The sequence below is a fragment of the Anomalospiza imberbis genome, chromosome 7, assembly GCF_031753505.1.
Source record: "Anomalospiza imberbis isolate Cuckoo-Finch-1a 21T00152 chromosome 7, ASM3175350v1, whole genome shotgun sequence".
In the NCBI taxonomy this organism is placed as follows: Eukaryota; Metazoa; Chordata; class Aves; order Passeriformes; family Viduidae; genus Anomalospiza; species Anomalospiza imberbis.
The window spans coordinates 38058553-38079166 of NC_089687.1; the positions used below are offsets into that span (position 1 = coordinate 38058553).

General features: G+C 45.9%; 1 protein-coding gene and 1 pseudogene across 3 annotated transcripts in view; both read left to right on the forward strand.

Annotated features, from left to right (window-relative positions):
- Nucleotides 1–2507: 2507 nt before the first annotated feature.
- LOC137477496 (UDP-glucuronosyltransferase 1A1-like) overlaps nucleotides 2508–20614 on the forward strand; it is a 42771-nt gene continuing 24664 nt past the window's right edge. Inside the window, exons 1-2 of one of the 3 annotated variants that reach the window (XM_068196677.1) lie at nucleotides 17390–18048; nucleotides 18181–18256. In XM_068196677.1, the coding sequence (XP_068052778.1) occupies nucleotides 17405–18048; nucleotides 18181–18256 (720 nt within the window). In that variant the 5' untranslated portion in view covers nucleotides 17390–17404. Of the gene's footprint in view, nucleotides 3431–17367; nucleotides 18257–20614 lie in introns of those variants that run through there. The other 2 variants (XM_068196674.1, XM_068196678.1) reach the window with 2 other exon arrangements.
- LOC137477499 (UDP-glucuronosyltransferase 1-6 pseudogene) lies at nucleotides 8280–9242 on the forward strand (annotated as a pseudogene).

Genomic DNA, 20614 nt, shown 5'->3' on the forward strand with positions numbered 1-20614 from the left:
TCCTGGCATTCTACAAAGGCCAGCCCTCTCTTTCCAACGGTTGTTTTTTGTCATGGATTTATTACAGGGATTTGGGATATCCTGCCATGGTTTTACTGGAAAGGTTTTGGGATCTCCTGACATGGATTTCTTAGAGAGGTTTGGGGCTCTCTTTTCATGGGTTTATTAGAGGGGTTTGGTGACCTCTTTCTGGATTTGTTAGAAGGGTTTGGGGTTCTGTTTTCATGGATATATTAGGTGGGATTGGGATCTCCTGCCATGGGTTTATTGAAGGATTTTGGGATATCCATTCATGGATTTATTACAGGGGTTTGGGGATTGCCTTTCATGGATTTATTAGAGGGGCTTGGGGATCTATTGTCATTAATTAATTAGAGGGATTTGGGATCTCCTTTTATAAATTTATTATAGCAGTTTTGGCATCTCTGTCTGGATGTTTTAGAGGGATTGGGCATCTCCTGCCATGGATTTATTAGAGGGGCTGGGGGATCTCTTTTCATGGATTTATAAGAGGTAGTTTGGGATCTCCAGTCATGGATTTATTCCAGCCTTGGCCGGTGTGTTGTAGCTACTCTAATAATTCCCTCCTGAGTATTCCCTAATAATTCCTGAGCCCGGGATGGCCCAGCCTGCACCTGACAGAATCATCCACCTTGGAAAAGACCTGCAGGATCACCCGGTCCCCACGCCAGCACTGCCATCATCACCCCTAAACCACGTCCCCAAGTGCCACATCCAGGCTCCTCCCGGACACTTCCAGAGATGGTGACTCCACCACCTCCCTGGGCAAATTATTCCAATGCTTGGCCATTCTTCCAGTGATTTTTTTTTTCTAATACCCACTCTGAACCTCTCCTGGCACAACTTGAGGCCATTTCCTCTCACCCTTTCCCTTGGGACACAGCAAGACAGCGTGATCCCACCCCAGCTCCTGCCAGGGAGACACAGAGGCAACAGAGCCTCCTTTTCTCCATGAACACCCCCAGTTCCCTCGGCTCAGGAGAGTTTTTAACCCCTTAACAGCTATGTTACCCCTCCCTGGACAGGGCTGCCCCCAAATTTGTGCCTTTTCACCCAAATCCAGACTTCCCACTCTCCCTTTGCTCAGGTGTGAGCAGGGAGTGTCTTTGATCTCATACTGCCTTGAACCCAGCAAATTCCAGAATTCCTGGCTGGGATAACCTGGGATAACCAGGCCAGCTGAGGGAGCCTCTGCCAAGTTCACAAACACTGAGGTACTGATTAACTTCAGCCATCCCAGGATTGCCTTTGCACCCATTCCTCACACTGAAGGTTTGGATGGAAAATTCGTCCTGCAGCGGGAGGGAGGGGAGGGCAGGACATTTCCCTGACAGCGCTCTCCTTATCCCACTTCAGCAAACAGCCGGGGTGCCATCACAAAATACAGGAATTAACTTTTTTTTTTTTTTTTTTTTTTTGGTGAGAAAATGCTGTTTGTTAAACTGATCAGCTTCCCAGTGCCCAGTTCCGAGTTTTATAAACATCTGAACATATGTAGTTACTATGATGTTTTTCCTTTACAGTTTATAATAGATTCAGAGAGTGTTTTAGTCTCTTTTACCTCAGAGCTTCTCCCCACTACTCTAAAGATTAAAAATTTTGTTTTCTGAAAAGCCATCCTGACATAAAACTGCCCTCTGCCACCTTCCCAATAGAAATAAAGACATTGGTAAAAGAGGAAAAATCAATAAATAAGGCTGATATGAGGAAAATATGCAGTTCATTTTGGTGCATTGACCGCGGCATGAAGAGAGAGGAGAGAATTTGTGTGCCTGAGGGATGGAGGCTGCATGGCTCTGAGTATCCTGAATTTTTAATTTTGCCATCAATGGCAATGCTGTCAGGCTGGGGAAATCCCGTGTGTGCTGAACATGCTCCTTTGCTGAGTCAGGTCTGAAACCTGAGGCTCCACTGGCTGCTAAAACACTTTTAGTGCTGGTCTGATGCCTGGTGGGGAGGAGTTTTCAGCTACCCAGGGCCCACCTCCCAGCCTGGGGAAAAACTCTGTAAAGTGAGAGCTTGGGCTATACAGAGAGAGGTCAGCCCCTCTCAGCACCTCTTTGTGGTGTCCCTGGCACTGAGGAGACTCCTGCCAGCTCAGAAGAGCCTTGAGCTTTGTCCTGAGGGTTTCCTGCTCCATCCCTGGAGGAATCACCTGAGCATCCGTGTCTCCAACACAGAGAGGCTCTTTTCCTTTTGTTACTGTGGGCTTGGGAGTTGTTCACACCAAGACTGCCTCCCTGGGTCCTGGCCAAGGTGCAACAAAAGACACAACAAATATGAGGAGTCCTGAGGGGTCCGAGTAGCACGTTGAGGAGCTAATGGAACATTGAGGAACTCCAGTGACTCAGCAATGAAAAGATCACCAAATCTCGGCTTTCCAAGTAAGGAGGGAAAAGGCAAAACAAACTACCCACAATCCAAAGCAGTGAATCATTAATAACAGGAAGATCAAAGAGCACAGTGCAACAAATCCACCCATCAGTTGCTTTCCAAAGAATCTTCAGGTACCACCTACAGGAGAAATCTCTTCCACTGCCCCTACTCCAAGTGCAGCAACATGGCTTTGAGGCTTTGCAGTGCCTGGATTTCCATCCTCCTCCTCCTGCCCAGCCTCTCAGATGGAGGGAAGCTCCTGGTGGTGCCCATGGTGGGAAGCCACTGGCTGAGCATGCAGGAAGTGGTGCAGGAGCTGAGCGAGAGAGGACACGAGGTGGTGGTGCTGGTTCCCGAGGTGAGCTGGCAGATGGAGACGACGCAGGCCTACAAGGTACTCACGTACCCGGTGAGGCAGACCCTGGAAGAGCTGGATAACGCCTTCCAGGAATACGTCGCTGTGCACCTGACGCAGAAACCTTTCCCCCTCAATGCCCTGGCGATGTACAAGGCCTCGGTGGATGTTTTCAGCACCTTCTTTGGGCAGTGCAAGGACCTGTTCCGCAGCCAGGAGACCCTGAGGCTCCTCAACCAAAGCAGCTTTGATGCCATCCTGACAGATCCGGCCTTCATGTGTGGGGCCATCCTGGCTCATCATCTCTCTCTTCCCTTTGTGTTCTTCATGAGGGGATTTGGTTGCAACCTTCACTTCGCAGCCCCACAGTGCCCAAGCCCTCCGTCCTACATCCCGAGACTCTTCAGCTTCAACTCAGACCACATGAATTTTTTCCAGAGGGTGGAAAATGCCCTAATTTTACTCCTGGAGCTTGAGTACTGTAACAGTTTCTATGGAGAAGCACTTAAGCTTTCCTCAGAAGTTCTTCAGAGGGATGTGTCCCTGATGGACCTCGTGAACTCTGCTGCCGTTTGGCTCCTGAGGTTTGACTTTGTGTTCGAGTACGTCAGGCCAGTGATGCCCAACATGGTCTTTGTGGGGGGGATCAACTGTGCTAAGAAAAAAACACTGCCTAAGGTAATGTTCCTTTGCCTACAAATTGTACATTTCCCAGTGAAAAGTCATTCTATTGTTTTAGGAAGTTTATTCCTATTGATTTTTTTTTTTTTTTAATTTCTGGGAATAATTTAATCCATTCAGGTTTGGGCAGTTGTATTCCACAGGCTGAAGGCAAACAACCTTGATAGAGACTTACTTGAATTAATGCAGGTTTTGTAACAAACCAAACAAAAAGGGGATTTCATCTGCCAGATGGAAATTACTGTCCTCAGTGAATGTGTCTTAACCACCAACCAGATCCAGTTTTGATTTCGTTTTAATGGTATCTGAAATCTATTTTTTTTTATCTGATCAAAAACCTAAGAGTCATTTGTCATTTTTTCGTATTTTTAACTCCAGGCTCAACAGCATCAGTTTATTCACTTTAGCTGTATTTTCATGACATATTATTTCCAAACTGGCTGTCTGTGTTAGGTTACTGCTGTTTGAGGGGTGAAATAGAAATGTCACCTTGAAATGGCAAGAAATAGTCTTACAATCCCGGATTGGGTGAAAGACACTTGAATGCAGAACTCAGATAACTTTTCATTCATACTCCTTGACATTTGCTTTTACCAGAATTGTCCTGCAGGGTCTTAAAGGTAATCTAGAAATCTATTCTGATAGTCAACATGCAATCTCTAAAATGGCAACACTGGACATTTCTTTCCAGGCACAAAGCAGGACACAAATCTCTTTCCAAGGAAATTGCTCCCTCACTTCTGATTTGTGGTCATGCAATATCTCTGCACAATGTCTTTGAGCTGGAGGGGCGAGATTTTTCTTTCTTCTTTCAGATTTCTTTTATGCTCTTTGACAGCCTTATGGAGAGCCCTCTACACTTGATAAACAAGGCAAAGAATAATATTATTAACTAGAATATTAGGATAAAATTATATCTAGGGTATTCTATCACAGTAGAGCTCAGGAGAGTGCTGCTAGTTTGAGATTTAAGAGGCAAATTCTTGCTGGTTCCACAATATAAGTCTTTACTTTTATATCCTGAGGGTCTCTGAGCTGCACAGAATTTTTAACTTTGCTACAAGGGTAGAGACATCCTGCCCTCACTTTATCCCTGCCAGCTCCTGTCTTCACACTCCTCTTAGGTGAAAATCACATGTTCCACACCTGGAAAAATCTTCTGTAATTATCCTTTCTTCAGTCTCTTTTCTGGCTACATTTTCTACAGATTGCAGAGGAATTTCTCCTATTTCACTTTGAATAGTGCCCAGCAGCCGAGTGTAAACAAGAGTAAAGTGAGTCATAGAGGGAAATGAAATCTGCCTGTTCACACACACACCAGTAAAGCCCTGGGTTGGTCATTACTGTTCAGCAACATAATCCTAGGAGAAGAAGAAATAGTTCTGCAAAGCCTATTGAACCCATTGCTCAACAGGTAAGAAAAGAAAAAGGATTCCTGGGAGAGGGAGAGAGAAGAAGAGATTCAAATTGCAGATTCCTTCTCAGACAAGGAACCCACATGCCTTTTGTTACACCACTTCCATAGTTTTCCACAGGCAGGGGAATAGGGCACAGTGGTCTCATTCCAGATAAGAGCTTCTCTCTGCTGGATCTGATGTGGTCCCATGGAGCAGCTGCTCTGAGCTGAAGGAGCTCGAGCTTGTACAGAACTGGCCCTACTTGCCTTATCCACCTGGGAATCCAATCCTAAATTGTGTAAGGATCATCGCAGAGGTTGTGGGAGAACATGAGAGCACAGGGCTGGGCCTAGGGGAGCACAATCTGCATTTACACCTTGATTAAGCTGCCTCAGGCTATTTTCCTCTTGACCTGCGCTTTGCATGGGGATGTGTCTCAGCAGCAATTACACCTTCATTAACAGGCAGAGAAATCCCATGTTTCCAACTCCTCAAGTGTCTGAAAGTTTAACACAAGGCTTGCAGGAATCAGCCAGTATCTTGGCTCTAAGAAGTACCTGAAGGCTGGCATGGTGACATTGCAAATCAATTCAAACTGTGAGCCCTGAGACACTCTGGTGACAATCTCATCTTTAGCCAAAGTTAATGCAAAGTTGCTTTTTTGGCCAGCTCAGAAAACCAAAGTTAGCATGATTTGATTAAAGCAAAGGTCAGGAGTTTAAGATACAGCCACCTTTCAAACGTCTCCCTGTTTTTTTCTAACCTAAACCTCCCAGTACTTATTTAAACAGCTGATCAACTGAAAACATTAAATTAACCCCAGGCTGAAGTAGGTAGCTCCTCAAGTAAAGAAAAAGTGTAACTGAATAAACACCTTTTTCTCACCAGCACAGGGCTTAAGAGCTCAGATCCTACTTTAAAACCCTCTCCATTTTCCCAAGGTTTCTATTCATGGCTTAGGAAACAGCTGCCCTGGAAATTATCTGTGTTCTATGATTTGCTTCTTGCTCTCACAAACATTTCTATTCCTCTCCAACAACTTTTATGAGCTGTTTTTCCTCGAAAGCTAGTGTATCTCCACACTGTGAAAAACCTGAGGGGGAATCAGGCAGGTTCCTGTCAGCAGCCACCAACCTGCATTTCCCAGATGCTGCTTAGCACCAAAAACAGGGACTGGGTTCAGTTACACAAGGACATCTCTATGGATAAGCCCGATCCATCATCCAGAAACCAGGGAAGTCACATTACATTGAATCACAGGCTGGTTTGGGTTGGAAGGAATTTTAAAGCTCTTCCCATTCCATCCCCTGCCATGGGCAGGGACACCTTCCACTTCCAAATCCCAGGTTGTTCCAAGCCCTGTCCAGCCTGGCCTTGGACACTTCAGGGATTCACAGCTTCTCTGGGCATCACCCCCACACTCTTTGGGTTGAGCAACCTTTTCTTCCTTCCAGGACTCAGAGCCAAAGTGGGTCAACAATCTCACCTCACAGCAGGGAAGCAAATCCAGTGGATGAGACCAACACTTCCAGGCTGCCACAACAAATAGCAGGTGTTCTTGCTGTCGTTTTAGTGGTGCTGAGGTTTCTGTTTGCTGCTCTCTTTCCTTAGTGCCACTCAGAAGTCCACACATCACAGCCAGTCCCGCTCACAGGTGAACAGTTTGAGAAAGTTTTAGCGCCTCTTGGAGCTGAAGCAGTCGCAGGGTGAGGGGCCCAAACCCTGCAGAGCTGCTCCATCACTCCCTGCCATCTCCAAGAGACTCCCTGGAATAACCCACACAAGCTTTATCACTTCTGAGAGGAAAACAAACCTGTAGTCCTGGCTCACCCAAGCCTTGACATCCTTGGGTATGCAGTGGGGAAGGCTTTCCTCCAAGCAGGCACCTGGCTCTCTCACATTTGGAATCCTCAGTTCCTCAGCTCCTTGTTCGCTCACAAAACACGAGCTGGTAACAAGCACCACACCCTTCAGAGTTGAGAGGGATCCAGGTGCCCTTTGCTACTCATCGTGAAAAACAAACACATACAAACTTATCTGTTGCTTTGCAAAATGAGCCTGGCTGTTAATTTTCTCAGTAATAATTACCCAGTTTAGGTCTGACCTCAGCCGATCCTGTGCTAATCTAAGAACTTCATCCTTTCTTTGTTTCTCCTGCCTTTCTCTCTAATTTCTCTTGCCCTTCCTGTTACTGCATTATTTTCCCACAGTTTTTTTGCTCTGATGGTCTGGAACAAAAAGTAGGGAGCCTCTGGAGTCCATAAGAAAGTGTGGCCATCCTTTCAAGAGACTTTTTCTCTTGTAGTCAAGGGAAATGAACTTGTATTGGTTGTTTTCAGCTAGCCGGTGTTGACATTGAAAATCCAATCGAGTCCAGAGTAGAAAACACACCGAGCAGCAATTTCCAAGTTAATTTGGTCAGCTCTTGTCACAGCAGTGGCAATGAACTCTTTGCATCCAGATGTCCTGCATTTAAAGACAATTATTTGTAAATCTGTGCTGTGTCCTGCTTTCAGTCTGTGCTGTCTCCCCCCTCTCCCACGCTGGCCCTCTCCAGAAGTTGGTTTTTCATGTCTAAGGGTGGTTCCTCCATGTCCCGTGTGACAGAGTGGGGCTACTCAGGGCAGTCTCAGCCCTCTTTGGGTGTCATGAGACAAATCCCTTTGCCTCAGGCTGTAAGGATTTGTTTCTCCTCACTCAGGATGCTGGGAGTCCCAGCACCATTTGTAAAAAGAACGGAAAAACTTTGTACTGATGGCAGTTTCTCATCACAGGGACTCCTTCCTTAGCACCCTCCTAATGGCTTTGCTGTGGCATTGCTTTTACTTTCACAACGACAAAACATTCCTGCAATGGGATCAGTGGAAGGTGTCACACCTTCTCCTAGATTTTGTTTTGCTCACAATACATTAAAAGGGTTTTCAAGACAGCAACCAAAGACCAAAACTCCTTCTTTGTTTCCCTGTGCTGGCCTCCTTTCCCTTTGTTTGCTCTGAACCCGTGCATTAGTTCACTTTTTTGGTGTAGTGCCAGGAGGAAAAAAGCCAGTCGGGATTCTTCTCCTCAGATTTGGGATTGCCTGGTACATCCTGGTGGCCGTGGCATCTTTGTAAGAGGTGCAGGTTGGGCTGCTTCCAGGGAGTGGGAATTCAATGTCAGCCTCCTGTCCTCAGGAATGGAGTTGCATCCATTCTGCTGGGTGTATTTTCATTACTTTCTCGCCGTGTATTTACCAGGTCAATGGTTTTAACCATGAATATTGTTACAACATAAACCTTCCTCTTGGTGTCACAGACTTAGTGCTGACAGTGTCTAAGTGCTGATAGACTTCGAAGCTTGAACATTAACAGAAAGTACAAACGTTTCTCTAAGGACACGGCTTCCCTTGCACAAACATAGGCAAAATCACAGGCTAACCACAACCGTATTGGGAAGTTAAATATTAATTTCTGTAGCCAATAAATTCCCTGCTTGGTCTGCATGGACCATTGTATAAAGGACTGCGTGGATCCCTCCGGAGCAGAACCCTCTGGTTCACTCCCACCTAAATGGCTCTTTTTTACCGAGGTACCTGGATGCTTCTCCTCCTGACACTGTCTTTAATCCCGGCTGAAGGTGGAAAGATCCTGGTGGTACCTCAGGATGGAAGTCACTGGCTCAGCATGCGCCCAGTAGTGGAGGAACTGCAGCAAAAGGGACACGAGGTTGTTGTGGTTGTACCCTCAACCAGTCTGTATATGAAGTCAAAGGAGCCTCAGAATTACACAGTCAAAGCGTATCCAATACCTTACACAGAGGAATACTTGGGTGAAATGCTCAAGGCCTTCGTTAATGCCCATTTTATTGAACAGTCTGTTTTGAACTTTGTTCTTACCTCGTATCAAAGCACGATAGAAATCTCCTCGGTCTTCTTCACCAACTGTAAGAGCCTTCTGCAGAACACGGAGCTGATGCAGTACTTGAAAGAGAGCAAATTCGACGTGGTTTTCACAGATCCCATCCTGATGTGTGGGCCCCTGGTGGCTGAGTATCTTTCTGTTCCTGCCGTCTACTTCCTGCGGGGCTTTCCCTGTGGAATGGATTCTGCTGCTACCCAGTGTCCAAGCCCTCCTTCCTACGTCCCCAGGTTATTCTTGGATAATTCAGACAGCATGATGTTTTCCCAACGGGTGAAGAACATGCTGGTCAATCTGCTGGAGCTCTTCTACTGTAAGCCTATCTATGATAACTTTGAAGAGCTTGCATATGAGGTTTTCAAAAAGAAAGTGACAGCGACAGAACTCCTGAGCCGTGGATCCTTCTGGCTGATGAGATACGATTTTGTGTTTGAGTTCCCGAGACCAGTAATGCCAAACATGGCTTTTATCGGAGGGATTAACTGTGTTCAGAAGAAAAAACTGTCTCAGGTACAAAATTTTCTTTGGTTTTTATATTGAAAAGGCAAAGCATAAATGTATCATAGAATGGCAGAATGGTTTGGGCTGAAAGGGGCTTTAAAGATGATCTCATTCCATCCCCCTGCCATCCTGGGCAAAGGATGTCACTCACATTCTTACATCAAACCCTGACTGACAACATCTTGGTGTTTAAAGATAGAAATCCTGCATGATGCAGAAATGTTAATTCCTAATAGCCAGCATTCAGATTATATCACGTCCTGACAAACCTAAAGCCTTATCAGACTTAATTAGGACAATTTAAGTGATGTGTAGCTTTTATGCAAATTATAGTCTCTTTTGTTGAACTGAAGGCCTTTGCTATCCTCCTTTCCCAGCTGTCTCAGCTGTGGACTGTCCATATATCCCCTCTCCTTTCATCCACAGTGAAGGCTATGGGACTAAAGATTTCACCTGTATTCTACCACAGCCATCCACTGGATTGATTCCTTTCCATCTGCCTTTATTGTCTAGGTGTCAATATCCAAGCCCCAAAAGAAATCCTCTTCCCGTTCCATCCTCCCCTTCTCGTCTAGATTATTGAATTAGGTTTTAAGCTTTCCTGGGTATGGATATCTCCTGTAAATTTCCATTTTGGCTTCTGTGCACCAACCTTCCTGTGTTCATTTGGCAGCCAGTCTGAGGTTATGGCCTGCCTTCTGTGCATCTCCTTCCTCTGAGCTGCTTGAAAATCCCCATTCAGTTAAACCATGTTGGAAACTACCAGTATGGATCAGCATGAGGGATGGAGCTGCTGCTCCTTTTGGAGGGCAGGTTCTCAGCAAAATACAAGATTTCCACCAGGCTTTGGAAGGAACCTGCAGAAACTGCATTGAAACAAAACACCAGCAAGGGTTTAAAGCCCAGAAAGCCCTGGAGAAGGAAGATGTTTCCCGAATTCCCCTACTTATCAGCTTTAATGGGAGGCTATCACCAGCTCTAAACCCCCAGCAATTTACAAGCAAGAAGGACCTGGACACAGGGTTGAGGTCATGAACTGACCCAACACTGGTCATGAACTGACCCCTCATTGGCCGTGAACCATCCATGACTTTCTGAACTAGAGGTGTTGTTGGTCTTTGTTATCTGGGGTACAAGGGTGTTGTTATCTGGGGTTATCTGGGGTACAAAGGTGTACAAAGTTGCTCTTTTGCAACTTCATTTTATACCTGATAGGATAAGGGGTTAGCTGAAATGCATATGGAGAGATGGGGAAAGATTTTCTGATGGCTGTGTATCTTCCAAAAAAATACAAGTTTGCATTAAGGAAAATTATTTTTTCTCAGAGGTGCTAGCTGGTTTTGGCTTTTGAAAAAAAAGCAAAACCCAAACCCCAGGTACTCTTACACTGATTTCTCATATTAATCCTTACTGTAAGTTATGTTTCACTGTACTACTTGCATCAGTTTCATTAGGAAAGAAAATGCTTTTATAAAATGCTCAGTTACCTCAGTCTATGACAGCTCTGTCAGCCTTCAGTGGCAGCGATGGCAAGAGTCCGTTCAGTGCTCTCTCAAATAGGCACAGTCCTCCCATGTGGGCTCAGCAGGGTTTCTGCCCACCCACTCTGTGGGTGCATTTTTTCATGGATTTTCCCTCCATTTTGCCATCAGACCTTGGGCGTGCTGGGCTGGTGACAAGAAGTGCCACAAAGCTGGGGTCCTGCTGAGGGCAGAAGGTGGCTTTAAGCTAATAACCTTAGCTTGGTGTGTGTGAAGGTGACACACCTTTCTTGACTCACGCAAAGCCACCTTTGAAGTCCCAGCCTGCCCTGATTAGTTCCTAATCTTTCATTGCTTTCTGTGACCTTGTTGCAAAGGTCTGATGAGCCAAAACGGGAGGTGAGTCAAAAGGGTGGAGCACAGCTACAAAAGCTGACAAAGCACTCCTGGCCTCTCTGGTGCGAGGCTTCCTCTCTGTACGGCCCACACCATGCTGGTGGCACTGCTTCCCCCCTTCCTGTGCCTCCTGAGCCCAGCTGCTGCTGGGAGGCTGCTGGTGATGCCCATGGAGGGCAGCCACTGGCTCAGCATGAAAAAAGTGTTGATCGAGCTGAGCAAGAGAGGGCACGAAATCATGGTCATCGCACCAGACAACAAAATCCTGATCAATTCCTCAGATGTCTACAAACTGAAAACCTACCCTGTGCCACTGATGAAAGAGGACATGGAGGAACAGTTACGCTCCTTCAGTGCAAGAGTTTTCAGCCAAGAGCCTTTCCTCGTGAGATTCTGGAAGTGTTTAGAAGATTATCAGAAGAGCGGGACCACATTCCATGCTTTGTGCAAGTCCTTGCTGTACAACCAAGAGCTGAAGAAGTACATTGGAGACAGTCACTTTGATGCCCTACTCACAGATCCTGTTACACCCTGTGGGCAGATCATTGCCCTGCACTTCTCCATCCCCAGTGTTTTCTTCCTGAGGCTGGTTCCATGTGCCTTGGAAGTTTGTGCAGCTCAGGGCCCAGACCCACCATCCTATGTCCCACGCATATTCTCGGAAAACACTGACCACATGTCTTCTCCGAGAGGGTGAAGAACTTCCTGATTGCCCTTTCCGAGTCCTTCATCTGCAATATTGCCTATTCTCAATTTGAGGAGCTGGCCTCAGAGTTCCTCCAAAAACCAATGACAATGACAGAGATTTTAAGTCATGGATCCATCTGGCTGAGGAGAATCGACTTTGTCTTTGAGTATCCCATGCCTGTCATGCCCAACATGGTTTTCATTGGAGGCATCCACTGTGGAGAGAAGAAGAAGCCACTATCTGAGGTCAGTGGCTGGCTGGGAGAGGTTGTGGCAGTCACACACCTGCATGATCCAAGTGAGGTATTTGAGAGGGATGTATCTTATCTCTCTCGGCGGGACACTATTTACAAGAGCCTGAAGTGATGGCACAAGGGCAATGACTTTAAGCTGCCAGAGGAAAGGATTAAAGGAGATACTGGGAAGAAATTCTTCCCTGTGAGGATGGTGAGGCCCTGGCACAGGTGGCCCAGAGCAGCTGTGGCTGCCTCACCCCGGATGTATCCCAGGCCAGGCTGGACAGGGCTTGGAACAGCCTGGGATAGTGGAAGGTGTCCCTACCCATGGCACAGGGTGGAATGGGACAAGCTTTGAGGTTCTTTTCAATCCAAACCATTCTGGCATTCTACCTAAGGGTATTATTTAGTTTAAGACTTTCTGTACAGCCAATCCACATAAAAACCAGGCCAGGAACACAAGATGTGATTCCAGCTCCTTTCTTTAGGTCTGCCCAACATGGGGATTTTGTTTGGTGGTGGCATCACATGCTATACTGTGTTTAATTCCAGCTGAAATCAGGCACAGAAATTCTCAGGCAGGAATTAATGCCAAAATGGGCTGGTGAATTATAACAGCTCTTCCAATAATTCTTTGCCTCACGTAGAAGCAAGGAGAATATTTCTTCAAAACCATTCATTAGCTGCTTATCTAGTCAGAAAAATACCTCACTGGGTCATGCTGAAGAACACCATGTTCTCTGTTATGCACCAGCAGTTCTTGAGTCAAAGGGTCATATTTTGTGGTGAAGGTTTTGGTCTAACAGCTTCCATGAAAACCACCTGAAATCTCGCTGCTATTTTACGACACATCCAGTTTGGATGTGGAAACGTGGATGGGTGGTTGCTGGGGAATCTGTGGTCTAAAAAGCCCTTGATTAGCTTGCTGGTGCTCAGGATGCTCACTAGCTTCTTGCTAATGATGATTTGTATTCTTGCTAATGTGATGTGTATTCTTGCTTGCTTGTGCTGTCAGTGGAACATGTGAAGGCAAGGATTAAGTGGAAAAGGAGATAAAGGAGAAGTGAACTCTCCTCAGTAGTGATGGATCTGTAGTTAGTGTCATGCTAACCTCTCAACAATACATAATTTGGTTTCTTAAAAAGGAAAAAAAATTATCTTTGTGAACATTACTTAAAAATCAGCAAACTCTCCTCTCTTCTTTCCTCGAACTTTTTTCATTTGCCAGCCTTCCCAAACCCCTTAGAATGGATTCTTCTGGTCTAGCACCACTCTTACTCTTCCCTCAAATTCACAGGCTTTTGTGAACATAAATGAGAGAAACTTCACAAGAAAAGAGATTTGCTTTTTACACCTTCCCCAGAGCCAACCTTCCCTACTCTAAGGCTTTGCTTCACACCTCGAACTTCCCTAGTTCAGCTTCATTGAGTTGTTTGTTTCTGTTGCTCTGCTTTTTCACAAAAGTCTCTTTCAAATTGTTACCAAGCCTTCCTTTTATCAGGGTAGTGTTTTTTCCTGTCTCTTCTGTTCATCAGAGCTGCTTAACAGCTCCTCAGGGACAAAGCCAGGCAGATCCTCCTGGAAAGCAGCAGGACATCCTGCCTCTAGGCAAATCCATGGAGCAGCTCCAGCATGGAACCAAACTCTTCTCTGACGGCAAGGCTCCCTCTTTTTTTTTTTTTCTTCCCTCAGGGGTAAATATCATAGTCCAGCAGCAATATTTATTGCAGAAATACTGATTATTCACTCCTGATTTCATCCTGTCCCTCCCAGAAGAAGAAAATGATGGCGAGAGATGGGTCAGGATGAGAACAAGGAGTGGTGTGTGTGACAGCATCAACCCAGTGGTTTTCCTTCACTGATGGAAACTCTCTGCTTCTCCAGTAGATTAAATTCATACCTGGTGGTGTGCCTGGATCCAGTGCTGAGACATATGTAAATCCCAGAGCCTCTTCCTAAGGGTTTACATAGCTATTGTGTTATATAGTGGCATACACTTTTATAATTTTAAACATGAACTTGCCAACCATTTCAGAACAGCTGTAAAATCCTTCTCAAAAAGAAGGAAAGAAATGAAGTATTTTAATACCAGGTTTCAGCAAGCCTGGTTACTTCCAAGTGCCAGCACTATTCTTAGGGTCATAATTTGGCAAAGCCTGATTTTATTTTCAATCTAGCATCAATCACCACAGATTGAGGCCAAAGGGAGCCCCATTTACCAAGCCCAGTTCCACCCAACCCAAATTCATTAAATGGTTCATCAGTGCCTTCAATGGTTACCAGTGAATGGTTCTGCTGGAAAAGCCGGGTCGTTAAGGGGGAATGTGGGAATCTGGCAGGGAGCTGTGGCTGTATTTAAAAGCTGCTAGGTCGGGGCAGATGAGCAGAATTTGGATTTCTGGGAGCATGGCTGCTGTGGGTAAATACAGCTCCTCAGCTTTGGCGGGGATTCTGCTTTTCCTGTCCTGCTGTGCTTGGCTGATGGTGGGAAACTGCTGGTGGTGCCCATGGATGAGTCACTGGCTTAGCCTGTGCTCGCTGCTGGTGGCCCAGAAAGGCCACCAAATTGTCACCATGGCACGGGAAGCGAATTCAAGCATGGAGACATCTGCATATTACAGCCTCAAAATGTATCCAGTGTGGTTATGCAGGGATGAGCTGAGAGCACGTGTGCGCTCCCTTGGGAATGATCCTTTTGAAAGAAAACCTTTTCGCCAAAGAATTACTGCTCTCCTTGAAAAAGTCCAGTTCCTCTCCAACCTCTACAGCTCCTCCTGCAGCAGTCTGCTGCGTAACAAGGATCTGACACAGTATCTCCAAAGTTCTCACAGATCCTCTTGTACTGTGTGGACAAATCCTGGCTCTGCATCTCTCAGTCCTGTCTGTTTTCTTTCTCCGGGGATTTCCCTGCAGTTCGGATTTGCAGGTTGATCAGTGCCCAGATCTGCCTTCCTATGTCCCAAGAACATTTACGGACAGCTCAGACCACGTGGCGTTTATCCAGCATGTGGCAAACTCAGTTCTCAAGTTCACAGATTCCTTTCTTTGCCATTTTGCCTATTTCCCATTTAAACTTCGGGCCTCAGATGTTCTTCACAGACAAGTAACAGTGGAGGAGCTCTTAAACCATGGATCCATTTGGCTTGAAATAACTGATTTTGGGTTTGAGTATCCCATGCCAGCGTGAGAAACAACCGCTCACCTTTAAAAAAATTTTAAAAGGTTTATTAAACCTTAACAAAAAAATACAACAAAAGCACTAAATAAGGAAAATTACAGCACTGGGAGCTGCTGTGATTATCGTCCACAAGGTCATCTACAAAATGGATGTTCTGCCTTTTATATCTTTATCCCCTCCCAGAGTTTTGGCAGTCAACTCCTTCTCTGCCGTCCATTGGTGGAGATCACTTTCTTACACCTTGACTGGAGGTCAGGTGTTGTTATGCCACGCCTTCTGGTAACAAGCCAGCCTCCTCTAAATGCCATCACTACTAAGGCTATTACAAGGGGGAGGGGAAAGAGGACTGTGGGAGGACATATTACTGTAACATAACTATACATTTTAACATCCGCATAATATCTATCTCTCAATTGTGGGAGCCAATCATTACATTACTTGTCTATAAGACCAGTGATGCCCAACATACTTTTATTGAAGGTATAAACTGTGGAAAGAAAAAGCCATTATCTCAGGTTCAGTGATTGCCGTGGTAAAATATATAAATGTTTAATGCTGTTTGCAAATGCTTTGTGTGTCTATAACTATGTCCATGAATTGGTTTTACAGTCGCAATTGATTTTTAAAATCAGGGAATCTTTTTGGTTAATAGATCCACCCTTTCATAATTTAGAAATGAAGCATCATAATGCACCAAGTGGTAGATAATGTTCTGATTGCTCTGGCAGCATCTGTATCTGCAAGAGCTTTATGCTGCCTTCCCAAAAGTTTCCCTACAAAGGATGTGCCTAGAGCCACAGTAGTTTGGTAAATGTCCTTAAAAATATTCTGGTGTATGCTATCAACTGCTACACTAAATGACTTTATTGTCAAAATTGCTTCTGTGCAATAATTTTCATGATTAGGGCTTGTCTGCAAATCCTGTCTGTGCATTAATATTGTTTGCTTTCATGGCCCAGGGGCAAACTCTTCCCAGACTGATCTAGAATGGTATTTCTGAGTTGCTATTTCAGTTTTAAGTACAGCTGGCAAAAACCATGTCCATGTCCTTCCTTCTTTCAGTCCCTACTTCATCCATCCAAAAAGAAGCCTTGCAGGGAAATGAACTTTGATAGCCAATTTTCCATCTTTCTTGCAGTGTCACAATATAAAAGTGGTGAAGAATCCAGACCATTTCCCGTGTGAAGCTTTAATATTTTTTCTAATCTTTTGCAACCAGGAAACGATACGGAATGGCAGGAGGGGAGGAATAATCTTACACTGAAAATTCATGCTTGGAAAATTAATGATCTGTTTACTCTTTTGAGCAGACCACTTGCTGAAGGATCCCTCATTTAGTTAAATCATAGAATGTCTCCTAGGAGGGTCTGTTCCATGATCTTCCCAGGCACAGAACTGAGTTTGACATGTTGGTAGTTCCCAGGGGATTCCTTTCTGTCCTTTTTAAAGGTGGGTGCATTGTTTCCCTTTCCCCAGTCACCGTGAATTCACCTGACTGCCAGGACTTTTCAAATATCATGGATAGTGCCTTGGCAACTCCATCAACCAATTTCCTCTGGACTCTGGGATGCATCTCATGGGGTCCCATGCGTTTGGGTCATCAGGTGCCCTTATATTTGTGTTCCTCAAGCGGTCACCAACATGATCTTCTCTTACACTGGGTGGAATTTTGTTCCCCCAGCCACATCTTGCCATCCATCCACTCAAGAGGTGTGGGAAGAGAGGTTGTCAGTGAAGGCTGAGGCAAGGAAAGTTCTTGAGTCCCTCAGCCTTTACCTCGTCCACTGTTTCCAGTTTCCTAGTCTTGCTTGCTGAGGGGGAAAGACTTCCTTTGACCTTTCAGTTGTGGCTGACAGATCCATAGTGGCCTTTCTTGTTGTTATTTTCACCCCTGGCTAAGTTCAGCTCCACCTGCACCTTGGACTTCCTGACTTTCTCCCTACATAACCAGGCAGCATTCCTCCAAACCGAGGGCTGGTCCAATAGAGAGAGGGGGGTGTTTCCCAGGGTAGCTCTGGCCCTGGTTTGTGTCTGCCAAATAAGATGAACCTTAACCTTTTCTGCCACCTTTGTCATGTCTGGGTTTAAACATTTACCAAATGCAAATAAGTCTAAAGACCATCCATAAAAACCAGAGACCCGATCGCTTAAAATCGCTGAGCTGGGGATCACTTTCTGTGGTGGCACTCAGCTGCAGGAATGGCCCTGGGGCTCAGAGCTTCTCCACCAGTTGTGCTTCTGCTGCTGTCTCTGCTGGGTCTGGCTGCTGCTGGGAAGCTCCTGGTAGTGCCAGTGGATGGGAGCCACTGGCTCAGCATGCAGGAGGTGGTGGATACCCTGAGGCAGAGGGGACATGAGGTTGTCGTGGTGGCACCTGAAGTGACTTTGCACATCAAACCATCAAAGAACTTTGTGATGAAAAGGTACTCAGTCCCTTACACAGACGAAGATTTGAAGAAACAATTCCAGGCATTTTTTCATTTTTCATTTGAACAAGGATCCTTTCTGGAAAGATTTGTTAAAGCATACCAAGGTATCAAAAGAATCACTAACTTTGGGGTCACCAGCTGTGGACATCTCCTGCAAAACAAGGAGCTCATCAGGTACCTTGAGGAGACCAAGTTCGATGCCATCCTTACAGACCCTGTCCTACTGTGTGGGGCAATCCTGGCGAAGCACCTTTCACTTCCTTCTGTGTATTTCTTACGAGGAATCCCATGTGGGTTAGATTTTGATGCCACTCAGTGTCCCAGGCCCCCTTCCTATGTTCCCAGAGGATTTACACAATTTACAGACCACATGGCCTTTCTTCAGCGGGTGAAGAATCTACTTCATGACATCCCAGATATTTTTCTCTGTGATTTTGCCTTTGAACCCTACTCAATACTGGCTTCGGAGTTCCTGCAGCAAGACGTGACTGTGCAGGATCTCTTACGCCAGGCTTCAGTTTGGCTCCTGAGGTCAGATTTTGTTCTAGAGTATCCAAGGCCTTTGATGCCTAACATCATTCCAATTGGAGGAGTAAACTGTGCTCACAAGGAGCTGCCTCAGGTGGGTCACAGTGTTTTAATCCATGCCATGATTGGTTTCTGTGTTCAGGAGGGGGGGAATTTTTTTACGCAATACGCTTTGAGTTTCTGTTTCTGGTTAGTGAGGTGAATCCTCATAAAAGAAACTGTTTCTCTCTCCTTATTCCTGACTTCCACTTCATGTGTAGACAGCTGTTCCTTCTGGCCTTTAAAGGGTGCTCTGTTGAAGGGAATCACCAGGCTTTTCTCGTGAAGGTCTGTGATGAGACATTGATTCCACCAGCAGAGTGCCCACCTCTGATGCCTGGAGCAGGTCTGATTTGACACATCCAGCATGGCTTGACTGGCACTGATGGTTTGGTTTTGGGTGCAGCCTTGGTGATGATGCCAAACTTTGGCTTCCCTTGGATGCTGGCAAGAGCCCTGGGCACTGTTCCTCCTGAGAGCCTCCTCTGATGCTCCAGTGGAGAACCTGGAGAGTTGGGTGTGTGCTTTTGGTGCCATGGCTTTCTCTTCAGTCCTGTTCCTTAGGATTGGTGTGATGTGGGCTGGGATAATGAAGCCCAATATGTGGCTATTCCACCCATCCCCAAGTGTGGCAAGTGTGGGGGTGGCTGTGACATCTGGCAGACATCACACCAATCCCCGTGCACACTGGGATTGGCCACATGAGCATTCACACAGCTCCACCACTGCTGGTCACCATGGGTGCTTTGTCAGTGACAAAAACAGTTCTTCTGTGGAAAGTCTCCCTCAAGGAGTGTTGTCAGAATTTGACACTGGCTAGAAGCTAGGCATCCACAAAAAAACATTTACTCATTCTCTTCTGCTATACTGGAGCAGAGGAGGGGGAAAGGAAAGACAAAAGGGGCTCATGAGTTGAGGTAAGGATTGGGAAGAAACTTTTTAAGGGCAGAACAGGCTCAAAACTTAAAAGGTATGAAGGAAAATTTATTAACAGAATTATTAAAAGAGGATAATGAGAACTAAAATAAATCTTTAGAATATCTTCCCCTGCACCCCTCTCCCCTCTTTCCTTCCCACCAACAATGCAGGGAGACAAAACATAGGAGTTTTAGTCCGTTTGTCACTTCTAAAAATCTTTCTTCAGTTTGCTTATGGAGAAGAGTATCTTCTGCTATGCCATGGGGTCTTTTTCATGGAACAGTTCTCTGTGAACTTTTCCAACGTGGTTCTAATTTTCATGAGTAGCAGTCATACCCAACCTGCTACAGCATGAGTCCCTCCCACAGGCAAAGCAGTCGTCCTACAACTGTTTGTGTGGGTTGTTTTACTTCATGGCGTGTAGTCTTTTAAGGATGAGCTGTTCTAGTTTGGAAGCAAGGGTCTTCTTATTCTATCTCTGGAAGCAAGAGTCTTCTCTCTGTGTTCGAGTTTCTCACTAGATCACAGTTTTCAGCATCCACACACTCCAGCGTGAGCACTCTTTCTCATGGGCTGCAGGTGAACTCTGCATCCCCCCATGCACTTCATAAATTACACGGAAACAGTTTGTTGTATTATAGACCTCATCACAGCGTGCATAAGAATCTCAGCTCCAAAGCCCGGAGCACCTCCTCCTCCCCCTCCCTCCTTTTTACCGACCTTAGTGTTGCCATGTTGTTCTCCTCACATCTTCACTTTTCCCTTTTCTCTGACCTGGGAGAGAATTGGTGTCTGTGTGTTCATTTCTTCTCACGTTCTATTAATTTAAAAGTTTTATAGAGTCCTGCAGCACTGAAAGGTTGATCTCATCCGGGCCCCACACTGGGGAATTGCTCGCCATGCCCCTCACTGCTGGTCATACGGTTGCCGCCAGCACCATGGGAGCCGCACCGGCCGCCAGCTTCACTCAACATCTCTCCTCATGCGGGGTGCCAAAAAGGAAAATCTGCTGCTGCCACTCCTGTCTTTTCTGCCCACAGCATGGCTAGCTGAAAGTGGCCAAGAAAGCACAGTTTGCTGCGCATCGTGCTGGCCGCATGAACGCTCCCAGCGCCTGACCTGAGTGCATGGTATCAGCCGTGTGGCCACTCACAGTGCCAGGATGGCCCCACACCATGGCAGGGCCCTGGCCAGGCTGGGAAGGACCCCGGTGGCCCCCTCACTTCCCCTGCCAGGAGAAGAGGAAAGAGGACTTGCACGCAGTTTCTTGGTCTTAATTATGTCCTCTCAGAGGTGTTACTAACTTCTCAAACTGGGCCAGCCAATGCATCAATTGTCAGAGTCTTAAGGGATTGGCTGTGCTGAACTGAGTAGAAGTTTTGATGAGCTTCTCTCTCAGAAGCAGCCTCTGTGGCTTCCTCTGACCCCACTAAAAGCCAGATTGTGTTAAACTAACACAAGTATTCATAAATCTCCTCTCAGAAACCTGGCATCA